At 46.1% G+C, this 15800-nt stretch overlaps 1 protein-coding gene across 4 annotated transcripts in view; it reads left to right on the top strand.

Annotated features, from left to right (window-relative positions):
• The window catches only part of svep1 (sushi, von Willebrand factor type A, EGF and pentraxin domain containing 1), a 144971-nt gene that overhangs the window by 115169 nt on the left and 14002 nt on the right, over positions 1-15800 (top strand). For 3 of the 4 annotated variants that reach the window (XM_064940347.1, XM_064940345.1, XM_064940344.1), the window contains 14 exons: positions 778-862; positions 1158-1349; positions 1876-2043; positions 2676-2874; positions 2975-3448; positions 3757-6524; positions 6632-6863; positions 7128-7283; positions 8177-8240; positions 8543-8716; positions 8900-9076; positions 9846-10031; positions 13790-13960; positions 14614-14709. In XM_064940347.1, the coding sequence (XP_064796419.1) occupies positions 778-862; positions 1158-1349; positions 1876-2043; positions 2676-2874; positions 2975-3448; positions 3757-6524; positions 6632-6863; positions 7128-7283; positions 8177-8240; positions 8543-8716; positions 8900-9076; positions 9846-10031; positions 13790-13960; positions 14614-14709 (5142 nt within the window). The remainder of the gene's footprint in view (positions 1-777; positions 863-1157; positions 1350-1875; positions 2044-2675; positions 2875-2974; positions 3449-3756; positions 6525-6631; positions 6864-7127; positions 7284-8176; positions 8241-8542; positions 8717-8899; positions 9077-9845; positions 10032-13789; positions 13961-14613; positions 14710-15800) is intronic. The other variant, XM_064940346.1, reaches the window with a different exon arrangement.

The following is a 15800-nucleotide window of genomic DNA, read 5'->3' as shown; positions in this document are numbered from 1 at the left end:
GGGCCACTGGATCTAACCCTAATCCACACTGTTTCTGGGCCTAACCCTAATCCACACTGTTTCTGGGCCTAACCCTAACTCACACTGTCTCTGGGCCTAACCCTAACTCACACTGTTTCTGGGCCTAACCCTAACTCACACTGTCTCTGGGCCTAACCCTAACTCACACTGTTTCTGGGCCTAACCCTAACTCACACTGTCTCTGGGCCTAACCCTAACTCACACTGTCTCTGGGCCTAACCCTAACTCACACTGTCTCTGGGCCTAACCCTAACTCACACTGTCTCTGGGCCTAACCCTAACTCACACTGTCTCTGGGCCTAACCCTAACTCACACTGTCTCTGGGTCACATAGTCTTGTGAAAGCCAGGGGAACCAGGTCGGTATAGGACAAGTCTGGTCTGGCCTGCCTGGTCACACCACATAGGCACTGGGTACCATGGATATTATACAGAGAACCAGGGTTTCAGTACCAGGATGTTATACTGTACCTGTGTGTCCTCTGATTCCAACAGGTGGGAAATATGACATACTGTATATAAGTTGTTTGTCAAAAAGTAATCAACCGTTTCTTAGACCCCATTGAAAAATGAGGATACTGGCAGGTGAACTGAAGTCTTGGTTCAAAGTTTCATAACCTAATAGGACATTATACTATAGAACAACATAACATGATGAAACATTATTTACCGAAGAATTTCCATAAAAGCAGTTTATTTTTGTAAATGGACTATTCCTAGAACTGATCAGCCCCCGCGGTCTTGTCTTGTTCCCCAGCCCTCTCCTGTGGACGGCCCTCTGTCCCAGAGAACGCTGTGATGATGGGGACCAACTTCACGTTTGGAAGCAAGGTGACTTTCAGGTACCACCGTCAGCCATTTACAACAAGTGTCATACTGACGAAGGTGACCGTTTAGCTGAAACAACAATACGGACGTGCTGTTGAGATGATGCTGCAGTAATATATTCTGTTCTCTATTCTCTCTCTCCCATTAAGATACTGTATGTGTTACTTACTGTAAAGATATCAACAACCAAACACATTTCCATGAGCATTAGGCTGATAGATAGTTGCTGAAATAAACCTCTATTGACATTGCCATGTCTCCTGTATTCTCCCATTATGAATGTATTTATTTCCCTCTGGTCCACTTCAGCTGTGTTACGGGGTTCGTCCCCGGTGACCCCTATGATATGCAGTGTCAGGGCAGTCTGAAGTGGAGCAGAGCGCCCCCTGCCTGTCAACGAGTCACCTGTGGGGACCCTCCACACGTAGACAATTCAGATGTCACCCTCAAAGGGACAACTTACCTGTCCACAGTGCTCTACACCTGTGCAGAGGGATACAGGTAAGGATGAAGTCTGTCCTGGGTTATCATTTCTGGTCTTATCTTTTAAAAAGATAATATCTCCTCGTAAAGCTTTTTGCATTAAGACCTCACAATAAAAAATATATATAATACAATTCTTACAACTTTTCTAGACAGGAATAAATTGAACATCTGATTATCTCTTTGTGCCATGAGTGATAGCGTCTCCGAGTGGGAGTGCTGATCTAGGATCAGGTCTCCAACTGTCCACATAATCTTATTCATCATAATATAAAAGGTGAAACTGATCCTAGATCAGCAGTTCCTGGTATTATGGGTCTTATAAAGGTTCATGAAGGTGTCATAAAAAGATAAGATCCTTATCCATTGAAAAGAATAAGACATTCTATCCTCCCTCGATGTAATGAGTTTGAAAGTGGTAGCTAGTAAATATGTGACAGAAAGCAACTGACTACTGTTGCTGCGCATAATGCTTGAAAGTGTTGCGAGTGTGACAGATTGTGTGTGTGTATGAGTATAGATATATTGTGTAAAATGTGTTAAGACTGCAGGGCTCTGAGGAGGTGGTGTGTGAGGCGTCAGGAGAGTGGAGCAGCCCTGCTCCTTTGTGTGCCAGCATCCACTGTGGAGACCCTCCTGCCCTCCGAGACGCCGAGACTATTGGGGATGACCACGCCCTGGGCAACAAGGTGCACTACGTCTGCAAAGAAGGGTAAATAATGTACAGTCAACCATATTCCATTAGGATACAAGTTAGTATGTTGACTTAATTGAGGCCTTGTATATTCCAGGCAACACTTCTCAAGTGTTGTAAGACCTGGCTGAACATGACTACCTCAGTGTTAGCATCATCACCATTAAAGTCACAGTTCAAGTAATCTCGTCCCTGTTGAACCGTCTGGTTTCACAGCGCCTCAGAGCGGGACTTGAGTGGAAGTCTATGGCAGGAGCGGACGAAACAACCGCTGATTTTAATTGGCTGATCTCTCAGGCTATTAGCATAGCCCTCCCTCGTACATTGCATCTTAGAAATCGTTTTCACATATAAACTTTATATGCCCGAACTCAGAATTTATTGGGCTTCCCAAAAAATTGTGGCATGCTCGCTCCCTCTCCCGACTCAATTTTAACCACACCCTTTTCAAGTCGCACTTTGTTGCACAGTGTTACCAGGCTCTATGCGCCAGCAATTCGAGCCAAGGGCGAGTTACAGTTCAAGTAGATGTTACAGTATGTAGTTGTACAGGTAGTAGTGCTATACCATTTTGTATCTTTACTTTTCATTTTTTGTTGGATTTATTACTTCCTGTCCTGATCCATATTTGATTGTCTCTGTCTCCACAGATACACTCTGATTGGACCAGAGACCAGAGAGTGCCTGTCAACTGGCCAATGGAGTCCTACCTCCGCTCAGTGTGTCCCCCGATCCTGTGGCCCTCCCCCTTCCATAGACCACGCCATTGCCCATGCCGGCCACCAGCTCTTTGGCGACACGGCCAACTACTTCTGCACAGACGGCTACACCGCTGGCAACAATTCTAAGGTTATTCATCTCTTTTATTTCCCTCTCATTTGTTTGGACCTCGTTCATTTTGTTGTTCTTTTTGTTATGCAATTAAATAAAGATTTGATTTGATTTCAAGGTGGTCTGCAACGCCCAGGGAGTGTGGGCACCGCCCGAAGGCCAGGAGGACCCTCACTGCATTGCCAATTTCTGCCAGCGCCCGACTGACCTGCCCCACGCCATCTTGGACTCCGCCAATAAACCCAAGTATGCCAGCAACACAGAGGTCAGCTACAAATGTGAAGAGGGTTTCGTCCTCAACGCAACCGCCACGCTGAAATGCATGATTGGAGGGAAATGGATGCCCTCGCCGTACGATGTGGGTTGCGTGCCGGTGCGGTGCTCCAAACCATCTGGCATCGAGAGGGGGTATGTGAGTGGAACCAACTATAGTTTTGGAGCAATGGTGGCGTACAGTTGTGATAAGGGTTTCCTGATCCGAGGGGAGAAGAGGAGGACATGTAAGGCCAATGGAGAGTGGGGAGGGGTCCTACCTGTCTGTCAGCCTGTCTCTTGCCCCTTCCCCCCGCCCCTCAAAAATGGATTCATCCAGGTACGTTGTTCCTCCTCTCAAATTCATGTCAAGGCTCAATCTAGAAAGGTGTGGAGAAACATTAACTGTAATCATTGCAAACAAAAACATTATACATTTTGTAAGTCCATTAATTGAGTAAAAACAACTAAAAGATCAATTTCAGAGTTTCCACTTTGTTTCCACTCGTTCCTCTTCTTGGTCATCTAATTCGATCATAGAGAAAGATCCTTCTCATTTCTTCTGGCAAGAGATCTTGCGTAATCTCAGTCAAAACACAGTGTCCTCGCTGTACAATAAAACATCTTCTCATGTGTTTCACCCTACAGAACAAAGGCCGTTTCTTCTTCAACAGCAAGGTGACATACGCATGCAACGCCGGCTACCGGCTGACGGGCCGTCCGGTGCGACTATGCCAGGCCAACCGTCAGTGGTCTAACGGCGACTCGCCCGTCTGCCACCTCCTGACCTGCGACCCCCCGCCCAGCATCCTGCATGGCCAATACCGAGGCTCTGTCTTTGTGGTGGGCCGCAAGGTCGAATACGTCTGTGACGAGGGCTACGAGATCGCTGGCGACGCCGTGTGGACGTGTCTGAAGTACGGCAAGTGGGACAAATCGAGGCGTCCGCACTGCTCCCCGGTCCAGTGTCCAGAGCCGCCGCTAGAGGAGAACCACCTGGTTCTACGTAGTCTAGACTCTGACTCCGGAACTGTGGAACTGTCCTGCGAGGACGGGTATGTTCTCCACGGTGCCCAGACCCTCCACTGCACCCCCGCCCAGGAGTGGAATGACACCTTCCCCGTCTGCAAGCAGGTGTTCTGCGGCCCGCCGCCCGAGGTGGCCTTTGGCGACCCATCGTCAGCACCACTATCGGCCCCGTCCTATTTCAGCTCGGTGGTGAGCTACTCCTGCATGGACGGGTTTACTCTGAGGAAGGAGGGGTCTGTGACCTGCCAGGCGGATGGACACTGGAGCAGCCCTGTCCCAGAGTGTATACCAGTAGAGTGTCCCCAACCTGTAGAGATAGCTAACGGTATAGTGGACGTTCAGGGACTGATGTATCTCAGCACGGCCCTCTACAGCTGTAAACCTGGTTATACTTTAATAGGCAACGCTACAGTACTCTGTGGTGAAAGTGGGATATGGATTGGAGGCGTGCCTTCTTGTCGACCAATCGAGTGCTCCGTCCCCAAAGAGATACCCAACGGGAAGGTTGCGTATACCAAACTGCAGTTCAGCCACGCTGTCACCTACTCCTGTCACCGTGGTTACCGTCTCCAAGGCCCCAAGACATTGAAGTGTTTGGCAAACGGGCAGTGGGATCAAGAAACACCTGTGTGTGTCCAGATCTACTGCGCCCCACCCAACCCCATAGACAACGGCTTCGTGGAGGGACTTGACCACAAATTCGGCGTCACCATCTTCTACAGTTGTTTCCCCGGCTTCCAATTGGTTGGCCAGAACCACCTAACCTGCGAGGAGTTTGGTTGGTCTAGTTCTGTCCCAGTCTGTGTTCCCTCTGACTGCGGCCTGCCTCCTCATATCGACTTCGGCGACTATTTGAGACTCTTGGATCCGAACGCAGAGCTAGCCGGCAGGGACGCAGCTATAACCTCCAAGCCTATAGGTGGTGCTACAGTGGCATTTTCACTCATGGATATGCGCTTCCTGCATGGGACTGTGATAGTGTACCGCTGCCACAAGGGCTACGAACTTACAGCCCCTACGGCCTTGGTGTGCCTGGAGGATGGTGGATGGAATGGGACGGCTCCGATGTGTGTCCCTGCAGAGTGTGAGGAGCCGTCAAGCCCGGACCACGGTTCTGTGAACATCACAGACACAACCCTGGGCAGCCTGGTGAAGTACAGCTGTGAGCAGGGATACGAGTTAGAGGGAGAGTCAGTCAGACAGTGTGTGGCGGGGCGACAGTGGAGCGATGTACCGCCTGTCTGCCGACCTATAAGCTGCGATGACCCGGGCAACATTGATAACGGCTTGAACCACGTGGATTCCTTCCTGTATCTGGGGGTGTTGCACTACGAGTGTAATTCCGGGTTCAATCTGAAGGGCGGTGACACCAGGACCTGTCAGGCAGACGCTAGGTGGGATGGTGAGAAGCCGTGGTGTGAGCCTATCTTATGTGGCTCTCCAGTCGTCCCTAGTGATGTCACTGTGAAGGGGAAGGAATATACGTTTAGCAAACAGGTTGAGCTGAGCTGTAGGGCTGGACTGCTCCTACAAGGCCCCTCTGTTAGTGTGTGTCAGGCCGATGGTACATGGAGTCAAGGGTCACCTGAATGCCGCCCAGCAAACTGTGGCAGACCAACATCCATCCAAAATGGTCAAGTATTGGGTTCGGACTTTGGCTACGGTCATGAGGTGTGGTACAAGTGCGAGGAGGGGTACAGCCTCAGCGGCGGCAACCCCACACGGGTGTGTCGCGGGGATGGACTCTGGGGGGAAGGCCCTGCCCCTCGCTGTGACATCATTGCCTGTGACCCGCCGCAGGACATCAGTCACGGGTTCCTCAACGGCTCCAGCTTCAACTACGATGATGTCGTAGAGTACGTGTGTTTCGACGGGTACGAGGTTGTCGGAGACCCTGTCCTCCGCTGTTCTGCCCAGGGCCACTGGGTTGGGACGGTACCAGAGTGCCTCCCCTGCCTCTGCACCCCTCCAATGTTAAAATACGGGGTGGTGCTGGGGCGCGACCACGCCTGCGGTGACCGGATCTCCTTCCAATGTGATGAGGGCTACAAGATTCTGGGGCCATCAACGGCAACATGTGAGAAGGGCGGGTTGTGGAGCCCAGGTGTTCCTGTGTGTGGCCGGGGGAGGTGCGTGGCCGCTCCGCCTACAATACCGCACGCTGTCCAGCAGGGCGGCGGCGCCACTGCAGCTGACACTGTCACCTACAGGTGCAGACCAGGTTACCAGATGAAGGGGTCCTACCCCCATGTTACCTGTGGTAGGGAAGGCAGGTGGGGGGAGGTGAGGATCAGCTGTGAGCCCGTCTCTTGTGGACCTCCAACTCCTGTGTCCCATGCTCAGGTGGTGGGAGAGACATTCACTTTTGGGAGCCAGATACAATACAGGTGAATGTGAACTTCTGTATCTTATTTGTCCAATCTGTGTTAGATCAGTACCACTATTCAAGTAGATAGTATGGTATTTAATATCCCTCTCACCCCCCTCTCTCTAGGTGTGATGAGGGGTATGAGCTGTCCAGCCAGTCTGACTCTCTGAGCTGTCAGTCTGAGGGCACCTGGTCTAAACAAAGCATCAGGTGCCGCCCCGCTCCGTGCCCGCTCCCTGCCAACCTCCCCACCCACGTCATGGTCACGGGGGAGGACCTCACCCAGGTTGGGGGGGTAGTCACCCTCTCCTGCCCAACGGGGTTCATCCTGCAGGGACCAGACCTGGCAGAGTGCCAAGTGAGACTGCTACTGTGTCAACAAAAAAATTGTGGTGACATTTTTTTTTTTTTCATCAATTGCATTGATGTTTTGGTCCAAAAGGCCATCATCAGAACACTGAAAATTAACAGACAGAACCTAGTCAGAACTTTACCTCTGGTCGATTTTATCACCTTTTATTTTGACTACTGGGTTATTCACATCATTCATTTCATGTGATTTAGCTGAATGTTTACTGAATAGGAATTAATTTCATGACTCTTTCTTTATGTTGTACTGTAGCTAGGTGGTAGCTGGTCTCCAGGCCTGTCCTCTGTCTCCTGTGGTCTGGTAGTTTGTGAGAAACCTCCTCTTCTTCCACATGGCATCACTGAGGGGGACAGTTACAGCTACGGAGACATTGTCTTGTACACCTGCCTGCCTGGGTTTGAGATGAAGGTAATGTCTGCCACAATATTATACCATCACGATATTATATTATTGCAGTATTATTACAATATTATAGAGCATTATTACAAAACAGAGAATATTTTGCTTCAATTTGGGATAAAATGATTGTATGATTACAATACGAGCCATGATTCGACAATAAATATTGCCTATTGGAGTTTTTAAATCCTCTGGCCTTGAGGGTGGAATTACATTGAATCAAAGTTATAATAATATGAATTATGATTATATTTTGATAGACAATAGAGTGCAATGCATCATGGTAGATTTGAGATTGCTATAGTGAAAAATCAAATAAATGTCACTATCACTCTTACTTTGGGTGAAACCTGAGAGACAGCCAAACACATTATGTGCATTACCTAGTCACATTTTGTGACGTGGTGAGGTTTGACCCAGGTGCAGAGAAGAGACCAGACGAGGAAGCAGTGGTTAAGGATAAACATAATACTTCACTGAGAAACGATAACGGAAGAATCGCCGTAACACTGGGAAAACAACAAACACTATGTCTTGAAAACTCACTCAGGTGACAAGCGCACATGCCACACAATTCAAAGCTTCAGCAAAGGACAACAGCAAACACACCTCTTTTAACAGCGAAATCATAATGAGTGAATAGGACACACCCGAGTGACGTTAATGTCTCTGGGACGTCTCTGCCATCCTCTGGTGACAGGGGGAACCATGAAACATGACCTATTACTGGAAATCACATGACATCATTTCCCCAAAACTGTTAATGAAAGTGTATGCTGAGTCATAATGGAAGCAGAGAGAGCTTTGTGAGTCTGTGTTAGCAGATAGATTCACAATTCCCAGTGTGTCTATTTTTGTATAGATACACAGTGTCTGTAATACAGCTACTCACTCTATTACAGGGAGACTCTGTACAGACCTGTCAAGGAGACAGAACATGGAGTGGGGCTCAGCCTACGTGTGTCAGTAAGTGTGTGTGTGTGTGTGTGTGTGTGTGTGTGTGTGTGTGTGTGTGTGTGTGTGTGTGTGTGTGTGTGTGTGTGTGTGTGTGTGTGTGTGTGTGTGTGTGTGTGTGTGTGTGTGTGTGTGTGTGTGTGTGTGTGTGTGTGTGTGTGTGTGCACGCATATGTGAGTTTTGATACAGAATGGAATTGTTCCTTCGTGTCAATTTCCATACAGTAAGAACGTGCGTGATTGAATACGTTTAAATGCACCAATTTAGCAGAAATGATTACTGTTTTCCACATCCAAATGTTCTGTGTCCTCAGCTGTATCATGTGGCCCACCTCCCTCTGTGGAGAATGCAGAGGTACAAACATTGGACGAAGCGTACCAGGGCAACGTCAGCTACGTGTGCAACCCTGGCTTACATCTGGTTGGCCCACAGAACCTCACATGTCTGGCCAATGGAACATGGAGCCTGCCTGCACCAACATGTAAAGGTGTGGATGGCTCGTTATTCCAGGTTTATCATATTGTCCTCTAATGCATTTAAGACGGGCAACTTGTAATCTACTCGAGCATTTGAAATAGACAATGGAAAAGAATCATAATCAATTTGCTCTCAATATCTCTCCCTTTCTCTCTTTCCATTCCTCTACCTCTCTTTCTCCCTCTCCTATCAGTTGGCCAGGGTTGTGACATCCCCAAGGAGCTGTTGAATGGCAGGGTGCAGGAAGAGAACCTGACCACCGGGCGTGCTGTTGCGTTTCAGTGTGATAAAGGCTACACCCTAAAGGGGGATACTCTGGTGGTGTGTATGGGAGACGGGACATGGAGCTCCACCTTCCCCTTCTGTCAACGTAAGACTTTGAGACAAACCAACATCACTACAACATCACAACTAACACAAATGTGTTACAGGAGTTTTTCTGGGACAGGTCACATGGTCAGGGATACCTCCTGGCCCTAATTTATAGACAAAATAAAGGAGCCAATCCATGTTGCTAGTTTTATTTTATTAATTTATCTCAGGGTCCGTTCTTTGTATTTGTTTACAATCTGGAACAGAGTAAATAGGCATTTTAACATTGTAGATTTAGCCGGTGGTAACTTGTGGAATAGACACTGGCTGGAATGCGGTTTTAACCAATCAGCATTCAGGATTAGACATACCCCGTTGTATAATTGTTTCCCAATTTACACGCTGTTTGAAACCAACCAGAGATACAGGTTGTGTTTCTACACCTCACATTCTTCAGTTTACACAGACCACAGAGGTAGGGGAGGGTCGGCACAGTCGATTGGGATACTGTGCAATATCATCACTCTTTCACATGCTGTTTCAAAACTGACTTCGTCAGTAGCTAACGACCTGATAATAATATCATTAAGAGCACTGAGCACACAGCTTGCATTGTCTCACAAACATTTACACACATTGTTATGACATTCCTATGTAGCACCTGGGCTTATGCCAAACCTGTTTGTAATCCGCCATTATACTCTATGCATAAGCATGAGTTGTCTCCAACTGGGATTCTTCTCACAAACATTTTACCCACACAGACACTTGTCAAACCTGTCTATAGTGTATTCCAATACTACTATACTCTGGGTCTCCCCATGCAGCCAAGCCGTGTCCCCCTCCCCCGGGATGGAAGGTGAGCGGTGGGGCTGTGAACACTTCTAAACAGCTGTTCTACGTGGGCCAGTCGTTACCGCCCGCCTGTCCCATGGGTCACCAGGCCAAGGGCACCGCCACCATCACCTGTAGGACAGACCAGACATGGACCCCAGTCAGCACTGTCTGTGAGAGTGAGTAGATACACTTTAAACTACTGTTCTTTAATCCGGGTTCTGGTCCTGGATATCCACTTGGGGAGCATGGTTTTGTTCCAGCCCAGTACTAACATACCCGATTAGGTCGTTATTGTAAAAGAGAATGTGTTCTCAATTACCTTAATTGACATGGTTAGATAAAGATAATGGTAAACTCTTTAAACTACGAAAACTAAGGTTTAGTCGAATCAGCCTTAACACCAAAACCTACCACATCATGACAACATAGTGCACTACTCCGAGAGTATCTGGTCAGCAATGTAAGATATGACTGGTAGGTCGACTACACCAAATCCTCACATATTAGTCTTTTATTATCACGTCCCAACCGGGATATTGACATTGGAACGAGACGAGGATTTCAAGATAAGGTACCACTCTCGGTCAACATAGAGGAATTTAATCTTAATTTCTCTTTCATTCTCTCACCATCCCTTCCCCTGGTACACTTTAAGGTTATTGGTTTATCAAAAAGAAGAACAGCCATAAAAACAGTACAGCCATCAAGTGTGTTCTCTCGTCTGTGTCCCAAATGGCACCCTGTTCCCTATATAGCGTACTACTTTTGACCCGAGCCCTATGGGCCCTTGTTTTAACAGTAGTGCACTATGAAGTGAATTTCAGACGCAGCCTAGGTGGAACATTCATGTTCCAGAAGGTAGCTCTGACAGATTAGATATGAGTTACTGAGATGAAGACTGTTGAGTATGAGTCATCATATTGATTTTGTTGCATTTTGCATCATCATGATGATGTGGCCGGTAATACTTTAAAAGTTCAATATCTTGAAAATTTGACTGCAAAACTTTTTGGGACTGTATCAATAGTGGACTAATGCGGAAGAAAATACAAAATATAGTTTTTCAGTGGTTTCCCTTTAACCGGGTGGGAGCCCACTCCAATATACTGTTTTCCTTTTATTTAACCAGGTACAGTTGAAGTCGGAAGATTACATACACCTTATCCAAATACATTTAAACTTTTTCACAATTCCTGACATTTAATCCGAGTAAACTTTCCCTGTCTTAGGTCAGTTAGGGAGAATGATTTATTTCAGCTTTTATTTCTTTCATCACATTCCCAGTGGGTCAGAAGTTTACATACATTCAATTAGAATTTTGTAGCATTGCTTTTACATTGTTTAACTTAGGTCAAACGTTTCGGGTAGCCTTCCACAAGCTTCCCACAATAAGTTAGGTGAATTTTGGCCCATTCCTTCTGACAGAGCTGGTGTAACTCAGTCAGGTTTGTAGGCCTCCTTACTCACCACACCCTTTTTCAGTTCTGCCCAAACATTTTCTATAGGATTGAGGTCAGGGCTTTGTGATGGCCACTCCAATACCTTGACTTTGTTGTCCTTAAGCCATTTTGCCACAACTTTGGAAGTGTGCTTGGGGTCATTGTCCATTTGTAAGACCCATTTTGCGACCAAGCTTTAACTTCCTGACTGATGTCTTGAGATGTTGCTTCAATATATCCACATAATTTTCCTTCCACATGATGCCATCTATTTTGTGAAGTACACCAGTCCCTCCTGCAGCAAAGCACTCCCACAACATGATGCTGCCACCCCCGTGCTTCACGGTTGGTGTTTTTCAGCTTGCAATCCTCCCCCTTTTTCCTCCAAACATAACGTTGGTCATTATGGCCAAACAATTCTATTTTTGTTTCATCAGACCAGAGAACATTTCTCCAAAAAGTATGATCTTTGTCTCCATGTGCAGTTGCAAACCGTAGTCTGGCTTTTTTATGGCGGTTTTAGAGCCGTGGTTTCTTCCTTGCTGAGCGGCCCTTCAGGTTATGTCGATATAGGACTTGTTTTACTGTGGATATAGATACTTTTGTACCTGTTTCCTCCAGCACCTTCACACGGTCCTTTGCTGTTGTTCTGGGAATGATTTGCACTTTTCGTACCAAAGGACATTCATCTCTAGGAGGCAGAACGCGTCTCCTTGCTGAGCGGTATGACGGCTGCGTGGTCCCATGGTGTTCATACTTGTTTGTATAGATGAACATGGGACCATCAGGCATTTGGAAATTGCTCCCAAGGATGAACCAGAATTTTTTTCTGAGGTCTTGGCTGATTTATTTTGATTTTCTCATGATGTCAAGCAAAGAGGCACTGAGTTTGAAGGTAGGCCTTGAAATACATCCACAGATACACCCCCAATTGACCTCAATTAGCCTTTCAGAAGCTTCTAAAGCCATGACATAATTTTCTGGAATTTTTCAAGCTGTTTAAAGTCACAGTCAACTTAGTGTATGTAAACTTCTGACCCACTGGAATTGTGATACAGTGAATTATAAGTGAAATAATCTGTCTGTAAACAATTGTTGGAAAAATGACTTGTCATGCACAAACTAGATGTCCTAACCGACTTGCCAAAATTATTGTTTGTTAACAAGAAATTTGTGGAGTGGTTGAAAAACGAGTTTTAATGACTCCAACCTAAGTGTATGTAGACTTCCGACTTCAACTGTAAGTCATTGAGAACACGTTCTCTTTTACAATAATGACCTGAAAAGAGATCCAGTTCTTTCTTCGACTCCTATTATCACTCCACATTCCCAACAGACAATAAGACAGTCCCATGTCAAGAGAAACACATTGTATTCTCACACGAGTGGTTATTAAACGTACCTATACATGCCTTGACCCATAAACATAACATGTTAAAACCACACAGGCACACACAGGTTTTTAGCAGTTTTAGCTGCTTACGTAATGAATCCCATGTCGTTCTGAACCCACAACACAGTGGTTAGAAAAGTGTAAACTAGCAAAGATGATGAAAACATGATTCACAGGGGGAAATCGCTGACACTGTTGCTGTGTTCGCTTCCAAGCTTGTGTTTCTCCAGTGAAGGGTGGGGATCGGTATGTACTTGTACAAAGAGGCATCTGTGCAGTGGCTTAGGTGATACACTGGTTTCTCTCTGGGATAATTTGGGTCATGATACTGAATCAAGTCCACTGTTTTTTCGAAAACTCTTTTTACTATCCAGAAGTGAATCGATTCATAACATAGCAGTTTGAGAAATCCATCAAAAACTATTAATCGACATAAAAGATCCACCACACATTCGTTGTCCTATGCTGTCCGCATGACCTTCCATTGAGCATGAGCATGGAGCCATAATATTTTCTGTTGTACTTTTCCCATCACCTCCTCTCCTTTGTCTCTGTGGGGGCAGCGTGTTAGGCTGGATGAATGGGTTAGACATTAAGTAGATCAGCTGCTTTCATAGCATGTTTGTAACTCCTTAAGGGCTTCTAGCTGCTATGGTTTCCATTGTGTTTTAATTCTCTCTAACTTTTCACGCTTGTTGGTGATACTGTTGGTTTACAGTACAATGCTGTTTGGTATGATGTGGCGTGTGGATGTCGATGTATTTGCATGTCTGCCTGGCTCTTGCTTTTTGAGGACTCCCCTGTCGGCTCCAACACTAACCGATTCTCATTGGTTTGTTTTCAGGGTTTTCTTACAAGGAATGCAGACTGTAGAGTCACAAACACATAATTTGACACATCTTTGCATGGCATTCATACTTTCCCTTCAACGTGATCTTTATAGCCAGGTGGTTCTATCGAAGGGAAAATATGAAGCAATGTTGGTCCATTATTTCAAGCACAGTAGTTTAGTTAGTTTAAAGGCATGTGATAACATGTACATAACATGTGGCCCAAATGAGTTGTAAGTAACCAGAGGGGCTGTCCGTCCGTTTCGGCACAGGGGTCTCCTGCGGCCCCCCTCGCCACGTGGCCCACGGGGTGGTGCGGGGGGCGGTGTTCCAGTTCGGGGATGTGGCGATGTACTCGTGTTTCGGAGGGTACGCCATGGAGGGCCACAGCAGAAGTGTGTGTCTGGAGAACGGGACCTGGACCCCCCCTCCCGCCTGCAGAGGTAGAGAGACTGCACACTTACCGCTGCGTCCTAAAAGGAGGGCATCCTCTACTCCTGACAGCTTGCGTGCCCTCCCCTCCGCTTCTCCAGTCACTTGTACTGAGCACATTCACCACTCCACTCACTTGACTTTGACATACTAGATAGCAGGGTTGTCCAGTGATGCCTGTGTCTAAGGCACCATCAGTTATGAATTGAACCGTTTCTATAAAGGAATGCTGTCTTTGTGAATGCTATCTTTATCCCAGTGCATGAAGTTGGCATGGTCAAGGCCCCATCACAGCATGGCTACCAGTAAAATGTTCTTGTTTCTATTAAACAAGATGAGCTATTTTAACTGAATGCTTTCTCTACGGTCTATACCGGGGGTGGGCAACTCCAGTCCTCCAGGGCGTGATTGGTGTCACACTTTTTCTCCATCCCTAGCACACACAGTTGATTTAATCAAATTGCATTCCAAACGGAAGGTCATGATTAGGTGGTTATTGGAGTCAGGTGTGTTAGCTGGAGCTGGGGCAAAACTGTGACACCAATCAGGCCTTCGAGGACTGGAGTTGCCCACCCCTGATCTACACACTTGTGAGATGGGGACTGTTTGGAGGATGCGCCAGTATTTTGGCTTTAATAAGTTGTGTGTGTCCTTTCCTCTCCAGCGGTGTGTTGGCTACAGTGCCTGAACGGAGGGGTGTGTCAGAGACCCAACACCTGTTCCTGTCCTGAGGGGTGGATGGGCAGACTGTGTGAGGAACGTAAGTATTATAAATCAATCTATCTATCAATCAATCACATTTATTTTGGATGGATGGGCAGACTAGAAACAAAAACAGACAGTCTCCCTGTAATAGAGTGAGTTGCTGTATTACAGACACTGTGTATCTACACAAAAATAGACACACTGGGTATTGTGAATCTTTCAGACTTACTGTTGGAGGAATTTAATTCCTATATGTTCATTAACCAATTCAATTGTAACAAAGCAAAACACATTGTCCATTTATAAGAATCTTATTTGCGTAAAATTGACAAGATCAGTCTCAAAATTAATCAGTAGCGTTTATTTCCGAGAGCTCTGGTCATAATACCATGTACATTGGTTTATATACCTCACATTTCGTCAGCGTTTAAATGTCTCTCCTTCTCTCCGACAAGGACAAAGGCTTCAAAAGTCCATTCCAACCCACTAACACACATACATTACACACTATATCTGGATTATCTCCCGAAGCAGTCCCTCCCAGATACGGAAAACCCTGAGGGGCTCTCGCTGTCTCATTTTATCTTCACAGAGTTATAGCTGGGTTGGTTCAAACATACAGTAGGTTAAGGAACCTCTTTGTTTTCGTTAGGCACACACATGCATTCCTCTCTTCCCCCCCTCCAACCTAGTTGGAGCTGTGTTTATTATTTTTAATTACTCCTTGTTCATGCTACATAACCTCTTTCTTATGAACTAACACTATTAATCAGATATAGTGAAACAGGGTAGAATTCAATTAGTTATAGTTCTATTTAAATGTGTACATTATTTTGTCATTATTCATAAAATTCATAACACTTACTCAGCTCTCTGCTTCCATTATGACTCAGCATGCACTTCCACTTTTGGGGAAATAATGTCATGTGATTTACAGTAATTGAAAATGTGCCTAGGAAATGCGCATAATGTGTTTGGCAGTCTCTCAAAGTAAGAGTGATAGTCTCTTATTAGATTTCTCACTATAGCAATCTCAAATCTATCATGATGCACTGCACTCTATTCTCTAATCAATATTATTATAACTTTAATTCAATGTAATTCCACCCTCCTGCAAATTTGTTTTTCTGTTCAGCTTTTTGGTCT

This window comes from Oncorhynchus masou, chromosome 27, assembly GCF_036934945.1.
Source record: "Oncorhynchus masou masou isolate Uvic2021 chromosome 27, UVic_Omas_1.1, whole genome shotgun sequence".
Classification (NCBI taxonomy): domain Eukaryota; kingdom Metazoa; phylum Chordata; class Actinopteri; order Salmoniformes; family Salmonidae; genus Oncorhynchus; species Oncorhynchus masou.
Note: the sequence above shows the minus strand (reverse complement) of the source record. Positions and strands in the feature narration are given on the sequence as shown.